The sequence below is a fragment of the Falco punctatus genome, assembly GCF_963210335.1.
Source record: "Falco punctatus genome assembly, chromosome: 3".
Classification (NCBI taxonomy): domain Eukaryota; kingdom Metazoa; phylum Chordata; class Aves; order Falconiformes; family Falconidae; genus Falco; species Falco punctatus.
Window position 1 is genome coordinate 110,777,884 of NC_137582.1, and position 25,396 is coordinate 110,803,279.

The 25,396-nt window shown below is 42.7% G+C and overlaps 1 protein-coding gene across 3 annotated transcripts in view; it reads right to left on the minus strand.

The window, feature by feature from the left end:
• Positions 1–24,808, minus strand: part of CAPZB (capping actin protein of muscle Z-line subunit beta) — a 61,020-nt gene extending 36,212 nt beyond the window's left edge. For 2 of the 3 annotated variants that reach the window (XM_080379327.1, XM_080379326.1), the window contains exons 1-2: positions 24,655–24,808; positions 7,928–8,017 (exon numbers count right to left, since the gene is read on the minus strand). In XM_080379327.1, the coding sequence (XP_080235453.1) occupies positions 7,928–8,017; positions 24,655–24,657 (93 nt within the window). In that variant the 5' untranslated portion in view covers positions 24,658–24,808. Of the gene's footprint in view, positions 1–7,927; positions 8,051–24,654 lie in introns of those variants that run through there. The other variant, XM_080379325.1, reaches the window with a different exon arrangement.
• Between the last annotated feature and the right edge of the window lie 588 nt (positions 24,809–25,396).

Consider the following 25,396-nt stretch of genomic DNA (forward strand, 5'->3'; position numbering starts at 1 on the left):
AACTTCTCCTATTCGCTCGTTCTGTGTTGACTGAAAAGCTAAGAAGCACTTGGGTGCTTGAGTGCAAGCCTCCAACAGTCACTATATAAGGAACCTTGACTTAAAATTTAGAAAGGCAAGAATTAGCCCACTCCCCAGGCCTAATACTGAAATGCCAAAGCAGTGATTTTGTTCAATTCATCACGATGCTATAAATAAGTGCTCTGCAATGAAAACATTGCAGCAAGAGGATTTTTTATTTTTTTTTTTATAAGCAAAGACTGGGCTCCCACCTTTATTTTGACAGAAATTTTTCCCACCCTAAGCAGCAGAAGGTCAGATGTAGAATACAATCTTAACCTCCTATCTTTAGCTAAAGGCCATCATTAATTTAATTTGGTCCACAGTGTACTCTGGACCCTAATGCACACATGTTTCCACAAATAAGCACTCAATCATCTATTATGGTGGTTGTATGTGTAGTCATGGAGTGAGACCACCCTCAATGTAAATTAGAAAAGAAAAAAAAAAAAGAATCTCGGGGGGTCCAGACTCAGCTGTTCAGCCTGGAACTGAACAGCAGCAGCATTCAGAAGCGCATACCGTGCAACAGGGCACTGTGTTTGTGGGATTATTTTTTTTTTCCAGGGAGAGATACAATGAATGTGTAGTACAGGGGAAAGAAAAACTGAATGAAAAGTGAGTTAAGTATACTCTCCTGCATGTTGAACAAGGATTCTGTTGTCTCGTGTAACACTATTCTCCATCACAGCAAGCCAGGTATGTGGACAGTGTTTTAATTAAGTCAACCGCTCTGCTATCAAGACAAATAATCACTTGTGCCAAAGTTGAAACTGTACCTTTTTGGAGTAGCTAACCTAATAATCATACCTTCTTGACTCCCTTTTTGGTTTAAGGAACTTATTGCTAACTAAATTGTTTCTGAATTATTTTTTTTAAATATGATTAAAGAAGCATCCCAAAAAGTATAGACAAAAAAACCCTCTACTTGAGCTCTTCACATCTTCCAGGCACTCCCCACCCTCACTTTGATCGTGCTGGTTGAATTGCATCAAATTCTGCACCTTACACATTCAGAAGTTAGTATTTTGGCTTCCTAGCCACTCAACATGAGTACACTACGGTTGTGGTTGTATTCTACAGCCTTGACTGAAAAGAATCATGTTTACAATTGAAACAGCAGATCACTGGTGCAAGGTTCTGTCCTTGGGAATGGTCTTTTTCCATGTTTATTCAGAGGTCAGCATGTACTGATCTGCACAGAAACCTCACACGCTAGAAAACTATGTTCAAATGCAGCAAAATTAAAGATTAAACCTACTTTTTCCTTAAAGAACCAGAAGGAAGACTAAGTGAGCTTCAAAAGATTAGCACAGAAGGCATTCAGATCCACCTGTCTTTTGAATTTGCATCTATAATGTGCAGGCATCTGAACACACGTGGGACTAGAGCCGTTTTTAATTAAAAGCCACATCAAAACAGGCAAGTGAGTAAATTGCATGTGAACTCTTAAGACCTGATTTTCTTTTTTTTTTTTACAACAGCTTACATCATTACCAAAGTGGACAACACCACCGCTCGCATCACTTGGGGAAATCGCAAAGAAGAGCACATGCAAGTTACCAGGCTCTCTTGCAAAATAACCATTTTGGCACACAAAGCCCTTTCAGCTCAGATTCTTCCTCTCTGGGCCAGCATCTAATAAAATATTATTATAATTTTTCTGAGTCATTCCATAGCCTTAGAATTTCCTGTTCCTGCAGAACACAGGCACAGCCTGACGGATGTTGTGGAAACTCAAGAAGGAAGCCTGGCTCCACTCATCTTGGGCCTAAAACCACTAGTAAAGTCACTCCCACAAATCCACACATTGCTAAATGTTAATTTGATCCGTCAGATGTCCAAGGGCCACACATTCTTCAAGCTTTGTTTATTAAATGACACTTAAATGGACTTTTGTGTTCAAGACCAAAGGTAATTGATATTGGAAACAGCTCAGCTTTATTCAAGTATTTGTACTGAATTCCAACACTGCAAGAAATGGCAAAAACAAAATTAAAACCAATCAGGTTTTCTGGAAAAAGGCAAACGAACAAGATTGCAGATCCAAGTTTGTCTCATTAGCGATGTCACAGCAGAAACATGACATTAATTACAGAATTTTTCAATTCAGCACAAGGAACTGCATTTAAAAAGGTGACTACTGTTCATAAAACAGAGTCCTTGGCATTCTTCCTGCGATTTAGTGGATAAAACGGCTTCTGCTAGGTTTAACGTTCTGAGGCTTACTGAGAAACAAAAGCTAGCCATCTGGCAGGCACAACCAGAGTGCCCTAGACTTTGACTAGTGACCTGCAGGTGAAGGCTTCTGTATCTCATTACCAGTCACAAGTCCCATGAGCCATCACAGTGTATCAGTATCTTGGGAAGCCTTGACTATTTCTGTCAAGAGTCCAGCTGGTGTTGGAGATATCCAGCAACAATTAAGGGATATGCAGAGGCATACTCTCTCCAGCGATGTTTCTATATGCTCGCTTCCCCCTGCCCCCATCTTTAAAAGATGTTAGATAGGTTTCTAATTAGGATTCAAGCTCACCAACTGATACACATGCATACTCCTTCAGAAAGATAATTAAACAGACATTCTAAGGGTCTCTAACACCAGCAGCGCTGTGGCAACAGCCTGGAAGAAAAAAAGGCAGAGTTTAGGCTTAAAAAGAAAGATTAAGTGAATATGAAGCCAGAAGTGAAATTCACTTTTACAGTCTCTTGCAAGTTAAGTGGGGTTGCTAGCTCTAAGCCAAGCATCACATTAACAATTTATATAAATTAATTGCTATCTCCAATTACCATCAAGATATCCAGACATAATCTTTTCTAGTTGGAAAAGCTCCTGCTTACAGCCACTCACCAAATGGAAAACTGGCTCTCAACAACCATAAATTTAATTCAGAGTGCCAAAGCCCCTTTCTTTAGCCAATAATCCTTGCATTAGAAACTAAACTGGCAGCTGGTGGCTTAGAGCATATCACACAAGTCAGCAAGTCCAGGAAGAACAGCAGGTCAAAAACTCAGCTTTGAGACCATGAGGCTGTCAATGCACTTCTGCTTCCACTATTTTAAGTTTTCACTAGGTCTGATTTTTTTTTATTATTTTTTAAGACATCTTCCACCCTCACTAGATGTTCTGCTGACCATCTGCATTCAATTACTTTATCTTTCTCCTCGATACTGCATACTGTTTAGGCTCTTGGACTCCAAACACAAAAAGCTGCAGTCACATTCTCATGTTCTTTATGGTCTGTGCAGACCAAGCAATGCAGTTTGCCTGGGGATAAATTCTCTAGCTTCATATATCTTCAGTTACTAAAGGCGTGCAAGCAGATTTGAGACTTGCCTAGAGGCACATTAGCTATGTGAAGCAAGGTCCTGAATATTGTTCAAATATTTCAAAAATCTTAAGTTCACACATTTTTAAATTCATCACTCTGGGACTTTCGAAAAAGTAACAACATTCTACTAAAAATATTTAAGCATTCTCCTGTGATGAGAAAGCAAATATGATCACCTCCCAGATCCTTAATTGCAAACAGCCTTGAAAAATAACCAGTAAAGTTACTGCCTGCTGTATCTATAAAGAATTGCACCTTTAATTCTTCCATGGCAGCATAGCTTCATTCTGTACTTCAAGAAAGTTTTCACTTTGGGGAATAAGTTGACTATTATTTGAGTATCAGTCTTACTGGGAAAAGGGAGGAAGAAGTTTGTGGCTGTGAGCAAACCCCACTCCGGCAAGCCTGCTTGTCCGTTTCATGAACCAGTTTTGTAAGGATGATTCTCCATCCCCACTTTATACCAGCCACCTGATTCTTCTGAGTCAGCTAGATTTTTTTTTATCTAATTTATATTATATACACGCAGGCAAACATCCAAATTAAACACCCAGCAGGAAACTTGTATTTGAAAAAGGAACCTGCTTAACTTTTACTGAGATTGAAAGTACATCAACTTCCACACTCGTCTCAAAGCCATCAAGGCAGTCCTGTCACGGATCCCATATTTGCTGCACGTAGCCTACAAGCACAATAAATCCAACTTCCATCTTCCACCTTTCCCAGAGAAACACCCCTCTAAGCATGTCAGTGAAGCTGTCTTGCAAAAAAACACCCCAAAACCAAAAACCAAAAGATTCTGGAGGCGGTGACTCCAGCTGCCACTCGCCCACCCTGTGACACATGCTGTATCCTAAGAAGAGATCCTCCACAGCAGCGCTATCTGAAAGCTGATGTCTTCAGGGTCTCCCCTGGGAAGAGCACAGCTAAAAGTACACCAGGACTGACTTAATGTACAACTTAGCTTAAGAGAATGGAAGCAGCAGGACAATTCTGATTCATCTGATCTTTCAATACAAACCATTAAGTCACTCACAAGCGGGCTCTACCAGCTTCCTTACTTCATGCCACTCAATGCGATTTCCATGAGCCAAAACCACATCTTAGTCTTAACCGATACCAAGAAACACTTCCTTCCAAAAAATACCTTAATGTTCCCCTTCAGGAAGTGCTGAGAACAGACAGGATTCATAACTGACTACTATGAGAAGCACAGTGTATCAACAGCAGCAACTTCTGGATGATGCGAGGCAATAAGGAGGTGAGACTATTTATGCTACACTATTATCTGTATTAATGCTACAAATGCTATCGCTTGGGGCAGCCTCATAACCAATCCATCTAAGCAATCGCCTTTAGCGCTCCTCTTACGGGAGCTGCTTTACAGTTCAGACTTGGCTGACGGGTAGATTCTCCAACGCTTCAGTTACTGCAGTTTCCAGAGGAGCTACATGGAAATTTATTCTAATTTTAATGAATTGTCCTTAAAAAGGTACGTGCCTGCACTCAACTCTTTCTGTAGAGATTTAGAAGTCCTCTTGCATATTTTGACAGCCTCCGAGTAGTCTATTTACAAATAATGACTAACTGAATTTCAACCAGAGCATTCCATGCCAAGGCACATTACCAGCACCATGCACAGCTTCTTTCAGGCAGGACTTCTGGAGTCCTATGATTGACAAGGCCTCTAATGAACTCTAATTGAAGACCCGGCAGTCTGAAAAATGCAACAACAGATGTGGTAAAAGGGCAAACCACAAACTGTTTTGCTAATGAATGAAAAGTGTCTGGTCTGATGAGGGCCAGTGACCCAAAAATTCTCTTCTTCCACCCACTCCTTTACTTCATGTTCAAGTTTGGACCCTTTCCCTCATCCGCCCAACACTTGGGGGCACTAATGTACAGTTGAACATACTCCATATCGTCACATTGGCACCAAGATGCTCTTTAATTAAAAACAGCAGAGCGTGGCTTTGATAGAGTAAGAGGGACCTCGGGGAAGAAACGTAGCACTGTTATCCACCCCAGCAGGAATACGAGCCTAGGAAGTAGATGTCAGTTTCTCACTATATTAATCCTGAAAAGTTTTTTACATACAAAAACATTCCTAAGTCATCTTCATCTCCTTTCAGTAGATCTTAAGCACACATCAAAACAGTAGCTACAGTCATCCATCTGGAGAACAATCCCTACAAAATGACCGTGGCAAGATGAGCTGCAAGTGGACTTCAAGTAATAAACTGCACTTTACACACACACACACAACAAAAAGTGATGCAGGCCTCTGCTTCACGTCTGCTCCAGCACAAGGAAACCAAGCTCAAAGGAAGCACAAGTCAGGGTGCCATCTTTTATAATTCTATCACCAATTTAATGAACCTGCTCATGCTCGTCATGCATTTGGAGTTTGACTTTTTACTTCAAGGAGGCTATTGTCTGGTAATGGTACAGGAAACAGAATAAAAACATCAGCTGTAAAGGTTTGGATGAAATTTGCCAAAAAGGTCAAAATACTATTTGCTTGAGTCTGGCTTATGATGTTTTTGGAACTATTACAGGTGGCAGTGCATACACTGCTCTTGTCTAGCTAGAGCATAGACTTCAGTCTTGTGGAGGTCAGGCTGAGTGGCTGCAGAAGCAGCCTACAGATGTCTCAACAATAAAGAAATCATACTGGATTTAACCAATTATTTCATCTGTGCCCCAGAGAAGTGACTACAACGACTAGTGTGGGAATCGCACAGACCCTCCTTCTAACAAGCATTATTCAAGCTGGTCTGTTTCATGTTACACTTTAAATATGAAAAGAAGCCCAGCGAGCGTGTTGCTGATGGAAAGCATGTAGAGCACTAATGAGCACCATCCAAAACTAATTCCAACATTTAGAGGTAACCAGCAATTTTCTGAGTCATTAAAAAAAACCCTCATACCAATTATACAGTCAAGCTTACCATAGCTCCCCAAACAACTCATTGTTTTGAACAGTCCTTGGAGCTACTCAAACCCCGATATCCATCCAGTCCTCCAAATTTCATCAGAAAACCAACCACGTCACACCAGATCATATCAATGATTTAGTTACTATGTCCTACCTCCAGCAACAGCCACAAAAATGATGTTTTAGGTTGCCAAGAGTTTTGGTGGCACAGATGTAGCCAATTACTAAATGGTTTCAAGAAAGAGAAATAATCCCTTCCTGCAGGGAATAATTTCTTTCCTGACCCACAGAGCTTTCTTACCTGTACCTTGGCTTATGTAACTAAAAGCAGTATTTAAAGAGGTTGACAAATTTAAGGCAGCCACAACTTCTTGACCATAGGACTCCTCCCAAGCTCACCAGCACCAGCTTCAGCACCACTTAGGAACTCTTCAACTAAACTTTTACCTGGTAAGCAGCTGCTCTTCTGCACACAAAGATGACTAACGGCTCGAACACAATTTAATTAAGAGGCACTAGAATAGCTGCTATGTGTAGAACCACCAGATTTTTAGGGTCTCTCGGACAAGGTTGTCTGTATCACGCATAAAATTCAGATCTTCCCCAGAAAAAGAGATGCAGTTCTTACTATGGATAAGACCAAAGGCTGAATTCAAAGGTCTAACAGTCCTATTCCAACTTCAGCATCCTCTGTCTGCAAAAATGCAGAAGCTTAGGTCAAAAATAAGCCATATATTTAGACTAACAATAGAAACAAGTTTTCCCAGCTACCCTTATAGGAGGTTCTGGATAGATCAAACCCATATTTCAGTAATACTTTAAGTTACTCCAGAGACAACTGGGCCCACACTGTTTTAAGGGAGAATTGACACTAGGTAGCCTACTATAGCCCAACGTGTATCACAGGATGTGCAACTAGATCCTATGCAACTAGTAATAAGCATACACATCCTTAAGTTAGTTTTCTTCACTAGCAATTTACAGAAAGAAAACAATTGTTTCAGGGGCAAGCAGAAAACAGGGATCAGGCACAAGACAGCGGGCCAGGCTGGGTTTTTTTGGATACTCGCTAGACCGCAGAATACCTGATACGGCATAAATTAGAAATAGATTTGGGTGTTCTCCAGAACCCCAGTGTTCTGACACATTCTGTCTCAGTAACATCTTTGAAGCATGTGACATTGCACATCCACTGCACCTACCGCACAAACCCTGCGTCAAACTACAAACAGGCAGGTAGTTTACCAGGAGACACACACGTAACAAGGGCATGCATCAGCCTTGTATCAACTATTCCAAATTACTTCTACTAAACAACAGCTCCCAAACTGGCGATGACTTCATCAAGAAAACTGCTAATGACCCTTCATCTGAAAGCGTGCCCATGCACACACAGTACTACTTGTTGGCTTCCTTAAAATGAACACATAGATTCCCGACATTGTTTGGGCAATGCTGTATTCTTCATGCTTGCTAAAAGACAAGGAGAGAAACAAATCACCACACCTTCGAGATGCTTCAGAAAATGTTCTTACATACCAGATCTTCATCACACCCAGGACTCAGCCATTACTTGGTCAGAGCATCCAATACTCACCAAGTCAATGAGGTCACTGAGATTCTTCTCTATCTGCTGCGGAGGCAGACGCCTCATCAAATCCAAGGCACAATCCAGCTGCTGGTCACTCTGCAGAAACAAGAACATCCCTCCATTACAATGTGTACAGGTAATACACCACAGGCACACAAGAACTGCAGTGCTTGCAGGCTCCTGATACAAGAGATACAGTTCCTAATTCTAAGCGACAACACGTTTTTTATTAATACAAACAACAGATTTCAGTAAAGTTCAGTACCATTTGATTGCAGATTACTGACTTGGTATTGCAAAAAGCATTCTAAACTCTGGATTTAAAAGCACAGCTTTAACTAGCGTCATGCCACCAATTTAACACCATGCTGTTGAAGGAAGAGCCCAGTCCTTACCTCACCAAAACCGTTTCCAACATTCATGCAAATGTGTAATGCATTGTTTTTCCATGCTATCTCAATAATAATCTGGGTTAGGGAACTGAAAGTTCCTTCTCCTGAAGCAGTTTTAACACTTCCTCATTTGTATTACGCCATTCAGCTTGAGATAACTAGTATCCAAGACAAATTCTGTTCCAAAACAGAGCTGGCTCACCCTCCTTCAGCTTTATTAAAAAAAAAAAAGCCACAGAATGAAACATGGACACAAAGTATGATCCATTATTTTATTCTTGCTACAAAACACACACCAAAAGCTGCCTGCATCTGAGAAATCAGGGACTTCAGTTATTTTGAGAAATGGCAACAACATATTCCAAAGGACTTACTGCAGCTGGTCTCACATTCAATTCTGACAAAAAAAAAAAAACACCCAATCTTAAACTTCTCCTCAGAGTCAGAAAATGTGCAAGAGACATTACCACAGACATTTGACAAGCTGAACCATGTTCTTGACATAACCTTTAGCTCTCCTCCTCACCAACAGATATAAACAGACCCTTTCCTGCAAGCCTAACAAGTACCCAAAATCTGCATGAGTTACTTTGATCAGCAGGTCACTAGGCACTGAAGCATAGCCAGTTTGTTTTCTCTTGTTCTTCCCCTCCCTTTTTTCTTTGTGATTTCTAGCCACCCATATACAAAGAGCTTAGCTTTAATTTCTCCCTCCTGTGTTCTGCCAAGATCTAAAAGTTTTATTTAAGAAAGGCTTCAAAACTAAAGTAGTTACATTATCACATTATTCAAGTATCAGCCCCCAGGTCAGAGAGAAACAGGAAATTTCCTGCAATTTAGCTATACCCTAGCAATGGGGAAAGGAGGGAGCTCTCTGTTCAGCAGGCATCCATTACGAAAGCTTCTTAAGAGGCACTATCTATCCACCGTCTAAAGACAAATATTTTACAGCCAGCAACTCAGACAGCCTGGTCTGGGGAGATTATATATTTACTTCTCATCCAGGTCAAGTTATAGGACATGATCTTTCAAAATCTTCCAGCTCTACAGCCAGTCAGGCATCAGGCTCCCATATCTGCAATAATTTCCTGAAGATCTGAGCCTTCAGCCTGCAAAGCAGGGTGCACAGACTCCACGAACAGAAGTTTACGCCAGTCACCTCTTGTCACTGGAGAAGGATGCCTTCAAGCAATGTACATAAACCCACCCCCCACACACACACCCATACCCTTTAAATACTTGGATAATGTGACAAGCAAATCCTTAGCTGAAGTGAGTCTGGAGGGATGTTATTTACCTTGGAAGGCAGCCCCAAACCAACCACTGAACTATCACCATATTTCATGCACAAAAAGTGATGGCCAAGATTTTCAAAACTTTTTACTTATCTTCATTAAATGTTTAGGGGAAGGGAGAACTACTCTCTTTTTGCTAGTAACCTTTCCGTCCCCAGAGAAAGACACTGTTTAGATGGCCTACGCCTGTCCAGCTCCAGCAGGGGACCTTTCTTACGAAGTATTGTCTTTACCTCCTGCTATCTCTTACATCCAGAAAGGAAAGCTGGCACATGGTCATAAGGTCATGCTCCTCACTTTCAGATCGTGGGAACACTTACGGAAGTGCTCCGTCCTCCTCTGCCAGCTGGAATTGTTTAATAGACAAAAATGCCGAAGGAAAGATGTTAAAAACCACCGCTAAAGCTGCAACCCCAGTGTTTTGCAAAGAAACAACTGTGAAATAAACTACACTGAATGAAGGAGTATCTACATCTGCAGCAGTTTATGGATTAACCAGAAGAACTTGACTGACCATTTTTATACGAATATATTCAATAACAGCTGTAAAAAGGCACAAGCAAGACCGTTTAAGGCAGAGATTCTTAAAAGGGTTCAGACATGGCTGGCATGCGTGGATGTGCACAATGGAAAAACAAAAATATCCAAGCACATACTAACAGTATGTTTTTCTGGTATCAAAGAGGGAAAAGCAAGGCCGAGCAGCAGGACTATTCAGTTTTCTTGCAGAGCATTTAAATAATGAAACAGCTTGACAGCAGATCTCTTAAAGCACCAAAATAAAGGCAAGTTCTGCTGTATTACTGCCCCTAAAGCTGTGGTTATACAGTCACTTCAATCCAGCACAAATCCATACTGGCACAGTCAAAAAGGCAATACAAAGCACCGAGATGACAGAGCAAGGTGGTACCTTGATGTATTGGATACATCTGGTATGTCCCATTTCAGAACTGAAAGGGTAGTACTACCAGTATCTTTTGCTTCTGGTTCTTTCTAGGTGAAGTGAGGTTTTAAAAACCAAGTCTGTGGTCAAATACATCCTTTGGTTCCAGACCTCCACCCCAGCTGGAGCACACAGAGTAGCTGTAGGTACTTACATACAAAGAGATGGGAACCACATCTGAGGTGCCAAAAGCAGAAGCACACAGTTCCCCAACTTATAGAAGGGTGATACTACCCCTACAGAAGGCATGTGCTACCACAGTTTCAAGAGTGGCACATCAGTGGCACTTAATCCCACAGAGCCTTCACACGATTTGTGTAAGAGGAAGGTGTTCTTTGGGAACTCAAGGTCCACCCCAACCTACCTCACTGCAGTTAAGCCAACCTACTTTTCTTAACTTCCCCTGTACTGGATTTCCACTTGCTTAATTCTCTTGTAAAATTGCATACTGAAGACATGGTTTCCAAACAGACTTCCAGACAAAGCATTTCTACAGAATTCTTGCCTTCAGACACAGAGAGGCTTATAAAGCCCTGCTCACTGCGCAGGTGATTAGACAGGCTGTCTCCCAGCCTGGGCTGCTCTCAAAGCCAAGCTCTTTGAGGTTGCAGGACTTAATGAACTTAGTATTTACTTGATATGAGGCTGTTTTCCACCATTCCCCTGTTTCATCCAGCACAGAGCTCCTGTGGAGGAGTAGGGAGTTCAGACAGAAATTCTAAATGAAGTTTTATTACAGCTCAAGCCACTGAAGGATTTAGAGATCATAGGAATCTCAAAGACTGAAAATATTAGCTTAGATGAAAGCTCCTTCATAAGTTTCCTCAAAAGATGTCTGGCTATCTAGAATCTCCACTTAAGCATCTGCTATAGCATTCCCATGGTACTACCACAGGGAAAAATGTTATGAATATGTCTATAGGAGTAGTTATGTTTGTTTAGGTTCCTTTGCCTGCATCTGCTCTTCTCTCCCCACTGTACTTAGTTGATCTGCAAGAGAAACCCTCTCAAAAGAGCCACAGGTCTCTGGTCAACTAGGCAGTCTGTGCTGAGGCTCAAATAAAAACAAATAGTGCTGAAAAAAAAAAGTTGTACAAATGTGTAGCTGCACAGAAACACTGCTGTATACTTTAATTGCATTCATAATGTAAGCAATATTGTTTAAAGGCCAGGTATGGGTGGACATTATTTAATGCAAAACATTAACAAAAAAACAGGAAGTCACTCTAGGCATGCAAATTGCAAAAATTACAGCAGGCAAAATGCTGAACTTCCTTTTGACCCTCACTTGTCATATCCCTGAAACCCCACAGCTCCTTATGATGAGGGGGACAGGGCCCAGGAATAGCTGGCATTCGTTAATGGTCCCTGGCCAGGCTCACATATTCTGATAACATCAGGCAACAGGGACAGACCCAAAATTATGCAAACCTGCAAGCAAGCAAGCTACCTCTCATGCAGCTGTTCCAGTTCACAGCACACAAATACGCTCTGCCAGACCGAAGTAATAAACCATGCCATGTTTGCATCATAATTTGCACAAAATTGTCACCTGATAAATGAGGTTGTTGTAAGTCAAGATACATACCTAAAGCCTTTCAAACACCAGCGTCACTGGCAGAACCAGTAACACTTCACAGAAGCTATACTTGTTTTCTCTTTTCAATAGGCACTAGCAACTGGATGAGTTACTTTCACACTTCTTTTTAAATGGTATCTTTACACATACATTTCACTATATACACTTACAGAAATTCACAAGCTTTATTCCTAAATTATGACAACTCTTCATTGCTAGTTACACGAGACTTAACTTATACTCTGGGTTTTAAGAAGGTTTACACAAACCTGCAGCTCTACCCATTTCAAAGGCTGAGCTATTCCACTTGAAAGGAGGTAAAAGATTTCATTTAAAGCTCCCAGCCTTCCAATCAGCAGGAATTTGCTTCTATTTATCACAAAGAATTGCAGATTTAATTCCCTAGCCTTCACAGCTTTGTTCTGATAGCTCCTGCTCATTTGACTATGTTATTGCTGAGCATAAACAGAGTTGGGCAGTTTCTTGAAAAAGAAAACCAGACTTGTTTCACTTCTGTATTGAATTTCTGTATTAACACTACTCTGAGCTCACCCCTGAGCCAAGACAAACCAGCTGAGGTACTTCAGTGCTACTGCAGTGGTGGCTTCTTCCTATTCTAGCCCTTTCTGGGAAATAAGTCACTTGGGCCACCAAATCTTTCTAGCCAGCAAACCAAATCCAACACTTTACTCAAGGCATGATGGTGCTACCTACCCCTTCCAATCTGTGACGCCAGCTGAGAAGAACTGAGTAACCCAGAAATTATTGCAAATATTAGAATTAAGGTAAAAAAGCCACAAACATGTAGTAAGAACGTTCATTATTTGGCCTGTGCTGCTCATGTTTGGTCCTGAGATGCCACAGTTGTCAGGACACTGCAGCTGGGTTACTAACAGATAAAAAAAGGTCTTCTGTTTCATGCTTAAGTTTTGCTCAAGAGTGGCATGTGAAAAGTTATCCAAATTTAAAGTACAAGCTGGCATCTGAGTTTTCAGAGAACAGAAATGTAAGATAAAAACCTGAAGGGACACCAAAACTGGAACATTTGTTCAACTTCCACGATTTGAAAAAAATCACACATCAGATCCCTTTGGTCACTGGTCAGTTTACAAGCAAAGTATCTTTGTAAATTAACGCAGGGCCAGGAGTACCCAATCAGCAAATTACTTTTTTCCTTCCTTTTGTGTTGCAAACATACCCCAGATTATAAATCATATTATTTCCTGTCAGTTCTCCCAACAGGAATGTCTGACTAATGTTTCAGCTTTGTGGTACTAAAACACTAATTTTTTTTAATTGAAACAGATACACAGCTTCCCCTCCTGCTTGTCATTTTAATCCTTGGCAACTTCCAGAGCTCAAAAGGCAGAAGACTCCCTTTTCAAACTGCACAGTAAGATAGTATTACTGCTGGAAGCTTTAGCAAAGGGTTGAATTATCGTAACCCCTGTGTAATAAAAAGTACAGTAGTACGTTAAGTCGCACGATTCCCTTCTCAGCTGTCAGCATTCATTTTTTAAGATATTAGATGGTAACAGCTATGAATCTCAGACAAGTTCTGCACTCATGACGTTTCCATCAGCTGCACATATTCCTTGCAATCTGTTTTTCTACATTATTTTTCCCTTGACTATTAACCCTCTTCTGGCAGATCCTATCTAAAACCATTTGTAATGCACTTATAAATCACGGCTTCCCGACAGCAAGGTGTACTCATGGGAGAAACAGTGATAGCATATTTAAGAAACAAACTTAATAAAACCTGGAGATAAACCATGTTGTGGACAGTCATAAAAGAATAGGTCAATGTTTATTAAAAGAACATGACACTGATGTAGACTATATTCTCCTTCTCTTGAACTACTTCTAGCTTTGTCTTCTCTGGTTAGGATGTGATCCTGTGGCTTTTGTTATCTCAGACACTTATGACCACGTTGTAAGTTTAGTAACGTGTTTAGCTCAATTTGCTGTGGTCACATTACCACTGTGGTCAAAGCCAAACAGACAGACCAACTGTTGAGAGCGCTTATTCCACAAATTACAAGTGAGAAGGATTAAAGATTAAAATAAAAGCAAGAAGTGATGGATCAGAAGAATTTAGTAGAAGCTGCTGTACCCTGTCTCCCACAGCTCTCCTGTAACCAGTATTTACTCACAGAGCAACTGTGCAAGTCACACCACAGCTTTTGAGTCAGCGAATACTTCTCAGATGTTCTCCTGCAGAACGTTATTTCTTTTATTCTGCACCGCTTTAACTTTCAAAACAATTGAGCACGCTATAGAAAAGCAGTACTAGCCCCAATTAACAACTGAAAACACTTTCATGGCTTGATTTCTAAATTCAAGTCTAGGTGCTGTACACACCGACAAATGCACCTACACGCTTGCCAAAAAATGAGAGGTCTACTCTAAACCTCAGAAACATTGACCAGCTTTTGTTCTACACTGGTCCAGAAGTTTAATATGCACCAACTCCAAAAGGACGAGTGCTCACAAGGGATCTCTTCTTTACAGAGGTTCTACAGGAAAAAGTAACTTGCACATCTGCTCCAAAGACCCACGCAGGGGAACTAAAATAATCTACGGGAAGGGGAGCAAATGAGGCAGCTTAAGTTTCGTTGCCACCAGCACACTGATGACATTGGATACTTCTCATCATTTCAGGCCTAGACAGATTTAAGGAGTGGCAACAGTCTTCTAGTAGCAACCACCAAAGAGATCTCCTCCTGCACTGAAGCTCAACGAGCATCTCAAAGTTTGCCATCACAGTTTTGCCAAATCCTCCTTCATTGCTTTACCTTTAGACAGCTGCTTTCAAGCATCCTTTCAGTCATACACTGTATTTGACTTGGCTTTATCATCCTTACCTCTAAATCAGGTAAGTGCCGTTCACTGTTCATGGGACATTACCCAACATCCTAGCTCAACTCTAGAAACAATTATCAAGTGAATTATAATACTCTGAAGGCACTTCCATCCATTAGTTTCTAACTAAACCAGAGCTGCTTGCATTACTTTATTAAGCAGCTCTGTCTCATGGAACAACTATCTGCCAAAATGTTTTACATCTATTGAAAAAACCTGACAACCCCCAATAGTCTGGAGCAGGCCATTTGACTGTAATTTACTACTTGCTTTGGAAGTAAGAATTCAGCATCTCCTTGAGTATGTTCCACGGCTAGTTTGCGCTCCCCAAGGCTGTTTTTCGACTGGATGCATTTCAGTTCCTGTTAGCCCACCTGCAAAGGTGTACAGCACACAGTGAAAACAATTCAGATTTCTTGGCACCTCCTCCCCAGCAAGGGCGTATTTTGAGATGGCAGAGACTTGCACCTACTTTCAAAACTAATTTAACATCAATTGCATCAGTTTATTTGAAGCCCGGTGCAAGCATCTGTCAGCTGCCCAAGGAAATGAGCCACCACATACAAACAGAAGAGCACGATGGACCAGCAACAAGGATTTCTGGGAACAGGCTATTCATCTTGACCTTTTGCCACGATCACTAATGATTTCTGCACCAGTGTTTGTCTTCTGGGTAACAGAAACAATGTTTTATTTATTAAACTTGTCATTGAACATGACAATGTAATTTACTAGCTTTTATCTGGTGCCAAGAATTCCTGTGAAGCATAAAGTTTGCAAAAAGTCATTTCCCAATAAATCATGGCATCAAGTGAATATGCAATCTATTAGCCCCACATGAAAGAGTAAGATGGGGACAGCAGAGCTACATAGAAAAGTTGCACAGATTGCAAAAAAGCATCGCTAACTTTTAATAAATGGGATTAAAGATACTGAAGTTGACTGCAGAGCTGACCACCTTTGCCAAATAACATTAAGAGATTTAATTAGACTAATGTCACTGCACAACAGGGTTCTTACACACACACACTTTATTTCAAGTCTGGATTTAACACAAAATAACATTTTGTTAGCTATAACTACAGATAGGAAATCTTAGCTCAACAAAATGAAAACAACCTGTAACAGCACAGCACTGAGATATGAGAACTTGTCCTTATTTTGCAAACACTTCATAAGGAAGCCCATAATGCCCGCCTGATAGCTGCACTACCAGAACAGAGGTTGGCTTGAGCACAAGCACGCAGGTACCCCTAAAAGACAAGACATCCAGACCCAGACAGCTTTACTGACAGGGGAACCATTCAGTATTAATCCATCAAGTAACTTCAGGTGCCTCTCCGTATTTCCTTATGACTCAACTCAACGCTATGCTTCAGTCATTTTTTGTAGCTTCACAAATACTTTGCCCTGTAGTAAGGTGGTGTGCAGTCAAGTCAGTCTTGCTTTCTGAAAACTGTGAAGCTACCTCCTGAGCAGCCTCCTTCCCCCATCAGCTCGCTCGCACTGACTCACGCCAAAGAGAAGATGACTGCCCATCAACAGGAAATCATTCACAGAATCTTCTTCCTGACCTTGCCAGCCCTTCTGCAAAAACTCCTATAACTTACCTCTGCAAGATCCTTTTGTACACCTCTCAGCTTCAACCCTGCAAACATGTCCCAAATTACTGATTAATACTCTCTTATCCCCATCCTCCGCTTCATTACCTCATTCTTTCTCTGTAAATCTACTACTAACTGGCTAACTGGGTTAATTCAGTCTTTGAAACAAGCTAATACAGTAGGTCTGCATTGGTTCATAAATCTGATGACCTGCTTTTCATAGTCACATCGTCTTCTTGCCTTCCATTCAAATAATATGGAGAAATTGCCCAAATCAGTCTCTAGAGAAAGACTGCTTAATTTCTACACAGATCAATTTTTTTCAATTGAAACCATAATTACTACAAATACAAACCAGCTCCTGAGATTCAGCACTATTTGTCATCCTGAACATCCGCAAACATATTGTCTGTAATGCTTTCTTTTAATCCTGTTAATGCTTGATGATCTTTTCAAAATGTTTTGTGTTTTTTTTTTTTTTTTTATTCTACATACTGCTCGTTTCATGTTCAAATCAGCCTGGTCACAAAAGCATCAGCAGAGGAACTGCTCAGTTGAAATGGAGAATTTTTTTCCTGCAGAAAACAGTAAAATTTGCAAGTTGGTCCTGGCCTGACAGATCCAGGTTCTCCTTCCAGTCAACTACAATCTAAATCTTTTTTATGAGAAGTTACTTCCATCAAAAACATTTGAGAAAATGCACATTATTATAGCGGCAGGGAGGCATATATTCGATAACCAACACTGACATGCTTACTGAAAGCATAACTAACACAAACGTTTGATATACAAATTCAGTATAATGCTTTATGCCGGCCTGTTTGTAGAGCCCCCGTCACCCCCGGTAAGCTGCCGCCATGCTGACAGCTGCCCAGTTTAATATTCGAACTCAGCACTTTCCAGCGTCCTGAAGTCTAGTAGACGGGGTTGTAAATTCACAAGATAACTCTGGCAAGTAATCGGATGCCTGGCAAGGCAGAGCGGAGAGACAGAGAGGTTATCTAATTAGCCCTCATCCCTGAATGTTCTCCGATTGCCTAAAAGGTCAAAAAAGTAGGTTAATATGCCTTTCGCTTGTGTCTAGCAAAACGTACCCTGCTGACTACGCTGCAAAGCTTGCAAGACAATTCAGTTTCATTCAAGGGATTCAGTGCTAAGGATTTCAAGTTTTAAACTAGGAAGCTAATGGTTCTGCAGATATATAGGCCATAAGAACATCACATCTCCACCTAACAAGATGTTCACGCTCTCTGGAATTCCTTCCCTTGCCAAAATTTTCCCAGACTTGCCTATTCTTTCAGTCTTTTTATGTTTTCCTTGCCACTTCAGAACACGTCTGACTTACCCTTAAGTCAAAACTGCTAAGAGACAGCGTCCAATCCAACAAGACATGCAAGTTCTGCAAAACTTTTAATAAATTTAAGTAGTAGAGACAGTTTATGGAGGGAGCAGTGCTTCACACAACACACACGTGCCAGTTTCAATCCACATCAAATTTCTCATTCAATTTAATACAAAGTTAATACTTATTAGCCAGTTTTCACCTGAAATAGCTCTGCCCATACTAATGGCTACATGAAAGCTGAATTTGACCATCCGGTGAAGCACTGTCCGTACTGAGCCAAGATGCCGCCTCTCAGCATTACATCCCAAACTCTTCACGATGACCCTTAAATTTGCACAGCGACAGGACTCAGTGGATAAACACAGCTATTAACTGCTGCGGTCAGCACAATGCAGCTGATATTTTACCTCATTCCTCCATTTCATGGCTCTCTCCTCCTTTGAATTAACTCACCAGAATACCCGTCTCTTGTTTCCTCAGCCAGTCTCAAATTGCAAGCGCAGGCACCTTTGCTAGCAGCAAGCTTTTTTTAAATCCTGGTATTTACCAAAGCAAAAATAACTGGGGAAGGCAGGTACAGGACATCGCTTTCTAACTCAGCAGTTTGTCTAATGGAAAAGATAGAAAGTATCACCTGAAGAAATGCAAACAAAATTCCCTGAGAGAATAAAGATTATTTTATTTATGATGTCTTTGGTGGCTTAAGGCAACCACTAAGCTTATGTCTTCAATGCAGTCTCGACCCTTTTTCCTTCCGCACAAAATACTCTTACTTAAGTGCTGTTTTCAGTCCTGTTTCAGCTGATGCTGCTAAAATCGTTTGATCCTGGGTTCTGCTTTCACCCAGGCTGGTAACCCTCCCACTTTGCAACAAGGACGTGATTGAAATTCCAAGTCAATGCACCAGGAAAGAACCCAGCTCCACTTTCTGTAACAAAAAGGCATGGAGGACATCCTCTTCATACTCAGGGAAACAGCATCAGCAAGGACATGCTCTGCAGCACGGCTGCGAACACCTTCAGTAACATCTCGTGGGTTTAAACCAAGAGTCAGGACTCCTAACCAACCCTGGGCTGAAAAATAACACAGGCTATACTGATGAAATGTAAACTAATAAGGATTCATTTGCATATAGCAGGAATAAAGCAAGCAATTTATGAGAAGGGCACCCAGGTAAGTCAAGTGTGTGTAAATCCATCCTGTAATTCTTCGGCCCAACTTGGAAGCTGTGGCACAAAGAGATGAGCTGAAAGCACACTGCACATTTTCCTTCTAAACCCTAGCAGAGGAAGGTAGGGTAAAAGAACAGCACTAGATAATACAAGAAAATTAATCTCACTGGTTGATGCCAAGGCTCAGGCCACCACTCTAGGAAACAGAGCACAAGATATTATCTAATACAACTAAAGGAATTCTAAGTAGAAGCCTGTTTTGGCCACAAATAATAAATAGATCCCGTTTTCAATTCCTCACTCAAAACCTCTTTGTATCTAAAAACTCAGAAAAAGGACAGGACTCCAACTGCATTTGGCATTACCAAGACAGCACCTATTGTGGAAAATTACATTTTAATTAGGAAACAAGCAAAACACCTTCCTCAAGTACACTGCATTTTCTTCCCAGAATAAAACCTCTCAGCTCAACTAACAGGTAAACATCTTTAAAGACTTGCTCAACCAGCATTCATCCTCGCGCCCCATGAAGAAAGTTTCAAAAGCAAACACCTCATCTACCAGACAAGCAAGAGCTCAAACTTCCCAAGACAACCTGCCTGGAAGCATCTGTCCCCATCCTGCTTTAGGACACAAAACCACATAAGTGAATTTTGACACCTTGATCAGGTCCAGGTAACAGGAATGTATTATTCAGCTCAAGTAAGGCACAACAGCTTAAGACTCTTCCAGATGCATTCCAAGTTTCAGATAAAGTCCTTAGTCGGGTATCCACTCCCAGGATTTGGTCAATACTCACATTAACATCAACATGAACACCTCCTTCATGGACTAGTAAGTGTTTAAGAAGACATTACATGAGAGTTGAAGAAAAAAATGAGTTTATACTCCAGCTTAAAGTAGGCACGCTTCCACTGCACTGGCCTGAATTCTTGATCTTTATATTCAAGTTAGATTCAAGTTCTTTAATTAACACAATCTATCGGCAAACAAACTTTGGGCTGAAGCCCAGCTAGAAAGAGCAGGAAGCTTGGGGAAGGCTTACATTGTTCGCATGTGTTAACTGCTCCTTTATACCACACAGGTTTCACCCACAAAAGAAACTCAAATTTGAAGTCCCCTGTTTTTAAGTAAGGATTGGGGGTTTTTTTGCCCTTCTTCCTGGAAATGCCAAAGAATTAGGAAGAACTGAAGCACAAACATGCTTTGGACCTTCCACATTAAGGAGAGAGACAAAGATCTGGTCAAAGCTTTTTGAACTCTACAGGACTCCCAGCAATCAATGGGAAAGTGGGAAATTATAATGCACAGTGACTGAACAAAAATACGAATAAAACCAGAAGATCAACATAATTTTGATTATCTTATGCTTCTGCAATCACGTCCTTTGCAGGGGGGGGGGGGGGAAGTCCTTAAACATCACATTGGATTAAAGCAGAGTAAAAAATGGAGCTTAGCATGTACCTGAACTCCAGCTTACGTTGCCTGTACAGGCACCTTTCAGAATTTCACACTTCTCCAGTAAAGCTGTTCTCTCTCGAGCAGACACTGAAACACATTCAGTTTTATTTCAACTTGAGGTGGCACTACTACAATGTGTAGCAGCTCAAGGCGAGGGGGGAACCCAACAAAACAAAACACTTCTCTACAAGCTTACTTAGCAGAGTAAGGAGCCATTTGGACTTGAGCAAACATCCCTCCAAAGGGCAGGCAGGAGAATAAACATCGGCACTCCCCAGCCAAGTCTTCGTTTGGCTATCCAAACCCAAACTGGATGAGTACCCAGCACGGGGGAGTGCTGCACAAGCACGCACAACCCCCAAGTTAGTTCATCAGCTATCCTTTGCATGTGAAAGTCAACCGAGAACTGTCAAAGGGGAAATTCAATAGGGCAGCAATGTCTCTCTCCCAAAGAGAGTAACTTCTCCACTCAGCTACAGTAATAAGGACTAAAAATAGTAATTCAAAAGGGCTGAACTGCACTTTCATTTTGTTGTACTCCCAGATGTCAAGTAGTAAGATATCACCATATATATTTACCATACGAGGGAATCCTGTTTGAACAACTTTAGCTCGCAAATGTTTTCCCTTTACTAATAAACCACAAGATTAAGCATCACTGCAATGGCAGTATTCCCTCTCCCAGTGATATCCTCTAACTTGATTATTTTGGGAATTTGCCTTTTAAGATAACATTTAGCTAAGCTCATATACTTGGCTTGCCTAATAAAACATGGACTCTACAAAACAGCTAAAGTCAGTATTTCTTCAAAGGCACAAGGTGCAAAGGACTTGCTGTGGACACTGAAAACCTACCGTGAGCTCCTGCGCTGTACGGTAAGGTTTCAAAAGCAGCACAATCAGTTTAGAAGGGAGATGGGCTTGGTGTTCAAGGAGCTGGCAAAGTGCTACCCTTATTTGCTCAGTTTCACAAATAATTTAATACGCCTTTGGTAGCAGTTGCACAAAACCAAGTTATTTATCAAGCAGCAATGTGCTTGCTGAAGACAAACAGCCCCTACCCTGAAAATATTAGTTACTCTGAACAGCACACAATATTTATGCATCGAGTGTGTCGGTGTCGCATCATGCATCCTTGGCTGTGCTTCAGCACTTTTTAGCTGCCTCACAAACTCTAAATGGATGATGTGCAGCCAGCACTACACTAGACAGCCCGAATTTATGGTTGATTAAGTTATAAATTTTGCTAAAATTGTCCACCTTTTCCTGAAGAGCTGCATAGCAGAAGAAATACTTGCTAACGTGATCAGGACAGTCTACGTAACCTGGAAAGGAAGATTTTTGTTTTTACAAAGAGTAACTGGATTCCATCCACTCATAACCCACAATTGCAGAAATCTCAGCAGATCCACTCTCCCCTTAGCCCTGAACAGCGCATTAAGTTTATTTTTAGCAGAAGAGACAGCATCCATCGAAGCAGTTTTCAAGCCTCATGTGTTGCCCTGCCCTGTTTCACCAAGCACCTGACCGAAATGCAGACACACTTCTGAATTCTCACTCAGGAGCAATTCAAGAGTTGAGGCAGTGCAGAGGACAGATGAGAACCTTTGCTCTACACAGTTACTGGTAACCCCATGGAACCAAGAAGGTGTTTGACCTAATATCCTGTACCATACCAGCTTCTTCCAGCTGTTGGGGGGGAGCTTGCTGTTGCCTCCAATGCAAGGGCCATTTCACCATCTCAGTGCTCCATTTCAGGATTGTGTTTTCATTCGCACTAAAATGAAAGATCCTGGAAGTACTCTAAACACTGAGTTTGCACTAAAATTGAAACTGGATGCTTCAATTGCACTATCTGCATAACGTTAAGATAACTGTAAGAGTCAGGAAGGTTTTAAACTATCACCACAAATTGTCTTCTGCAAACACGAACAGTGATTCATCTTGTGCCCTCCTACTATTGGACCTAGATGAGCCACGTTTAAGTTGTCACGTTCTTGGAGCCTTCAGATGTGTACACAGCCACCATGACATACAAATAACAGAGTGGCTGCCACAGGTTCATCCCTGAAGTGCACCCAACAACAGAAACCACCACAGAGTGCTGGATGTTCCGATCAAATTGCTCCAAGGCCCAGTGGTCTCCATGACTAAACATGAAAAAAATCAGAAGACAACATAAGTTTATAATGCTCAGGAAATTTCTAAAGGATCTGTGCTCTACCTCCTCCTAATGACTGATATAATTACAGCTAAACCCTGACCACATTCTTCTTATAGCATGCTTTCATATCCCCTTAAAAGAAACTGGTATCACTGTTGTTACTTTACATGAAGCCTGCTCATTTTTCTCAAGTTCTTCGCCTGTGAGGATTTTTGCCACAACAGAAGTTAGGTTAGTTTGTTGGAATCCTGATTTCAAATTCTACTGTCAGGTCTCACACATACAGATTTCAGTATCTTGAAATAAGATACACAACTGCAATAAGATGCTCCATCCTGTCACCCCCCACACTCAGTCAGGTACAGCATCTCGTTTGTCCAAACAAGACCAGAGGAGCAGAACCTAGATCTTAACCATTTTTCACCAGAAAGATCTTTATCCTGTATAATACAGGTGGCAGGATCACAATGATCTTCAGCTGTGAAGAAAAAAAAATCTAAGGTATTGCCTCTGAAATTCCTGTGGTTGAGGTAAGAAGGATTACACTTGCTTGCTTGCTTAACCAGCCTTTATATTGTTATATAGCCAGGCACTAGGTTGTTCTTTTTTAAAAGAGGGTAGATTGAGACTAGATCTTAGTAAGAAACTGTTCCAGGTGAGGGCGGCAAGGCGCTGGCACAGGCTGCCCAGAGCAGCTGCGGGTGCCCCAGCCCTGGCAGTGCCCAAGGCCAGGCTGGACGAGGCTGGGAGCAGCCGGGGCTGGGAGGAGGGGTCCCTGCCCACGGCAGGGGCTGCAGCTGGGTGCTCTGTACGGACCCTTCCCATTCAAACTGCTCTGTGGTTCTATGAAATCTAAATACATTTGAACATTCTTAAATCGTTGTGTTGGGAAGCCTGAATCACAAATTCCCAAACAGTATTTAGGTATCTCAGTGATTCCAGACAAGTGATTACATCCACAGGGGTTACGCTGCCTTAAACAGGTTCTGCAAATGCACACATCGATCCTAGAAGAGCTGGGAGCAGACCAGGCCTGGGCCAGCTCCTGTTCTTATTACTGCATTTGTTTAGAGCTGATGAAATCCGCCCCCTTCACACAAGGTGCCAAAAGGAAACAAAGGTTTTGTGACCTGGGCAAAGCCATTCAGCAAACACACAGCAAAATGGAGATTATTTTGCATGGCTGAAGAAATCAGAGATTCTCCTCCAAAAAACAGAAAGTTCTCATCCACACAGAACAGCACCCAGCACTGCAACGTTACCTGACTGCACGGTCTTCCTGTATTTTGCAGGTTCCATGAGATCTTAACGCACCTTAACAAGCGAGTCCGGCTTCCAGAGGAAATGCCAGACGGTAGGAGACAATTTGGGGGTTATGAGCAGCAGCGATAGCAAATGGGGCCCCCATCGCTCTCAAACGCTGCTGCAGCCGCCGCATTCGTTCACTGGCTCCGTTTACAAGTACATCAAGCGGTAACATTCACCATGCAAAGCGGAAGCATTCCCTCTGTAAACACCACCCCAACTATCAGGCCCACAAACCTGGAAGTAAGCGGGCAGCAGAGCAGCCAGACGGGCCCGGACACCCGGTGCCCCCGGGCCTTGCAGAACCCCGGGCAGAGCCACCCGCCGCCGCCGCCCCCAACGCCAGGCCAGGCCACTGCTCCCTCTCCCCCGGCGGCACCGGCTTGGGGCCTCCCTCACCACCGCCCCGGGGAAAGCGGGCGAGGCCCACCCGCTCCGCCGACCCGCTGCGACGCGACCGGTGTGGGGGGGTGAGGGGGCGGGTAGCGAAGGAGCCGCCGGGGCGCGGCACCGGGGGGATGGGAGGGGGCAGCACCGCCAGGAGGGAGAAAGACAGGTGCGAGGAGGGGGAGCAGGCAGCGGCCCAGGGCCGCCCCTCTCGCCCTTACCATGGCGGCTCGGCGGGGCTGCGCTGGGCGGTAGCAACGGCGGCGCCTCCCGGTCCCGTCCGGTCTCCCTCCGAGGCAGGCCGCGGCCCTTCCACTTCCGCCGTTGCCTAGGAGTGAACATCCGGGTCAGTGCCGCACCGCACCGCCCCTTCGCCGCCGCTCTGCCAATCAGCGCGCGGCTCGCCGGCCATCGCCAAGTATGGAGCGCGGCGCGCGAACGGGGCGGGGAGGGGCAGGGGGGCGGAGCGGGAGGAACCATTCATACCCCCCGGGGGGGGCGGGCTGCGGCTCCCCGCGAGGGAGCAGCACCGCGGGCGTCAGGCACCACCAACTCCAGCGCGGGGGTAAGCCCGGCCGCCCCCAGAAGGAGGCGGGCCAATCAGAGACGGGGGCGGGGCCAGTGGGCGGGGCCTGCGGGAGGGCGCGCCAGCCGCCAAGCCCCGGTGGCGAATCCCTCCTTCCAACACATTTTAAACGCTTAAATAACCCTTAAGGTTAAACAAAAGCCGGTACGAGGCAGCAGTTAGGGCGCAAAACGTCAGCCCCAACAAGTAACGTTTTAGCAACGTCATCAGCGTCGAGAACTGCGCCTAACAGAGGTCACTGGTGCTGCCTGTTAATACATCTACTTCAGCTCTAAAGCGACAAGGAAAATCAATTAGCCTCTGGCTGCTGAAGGCCAGGGTTGATTAATTTCTAAAGCAAGTATTCAGCTTTCTCTGGAAGCTCAGCCTTTGATTCG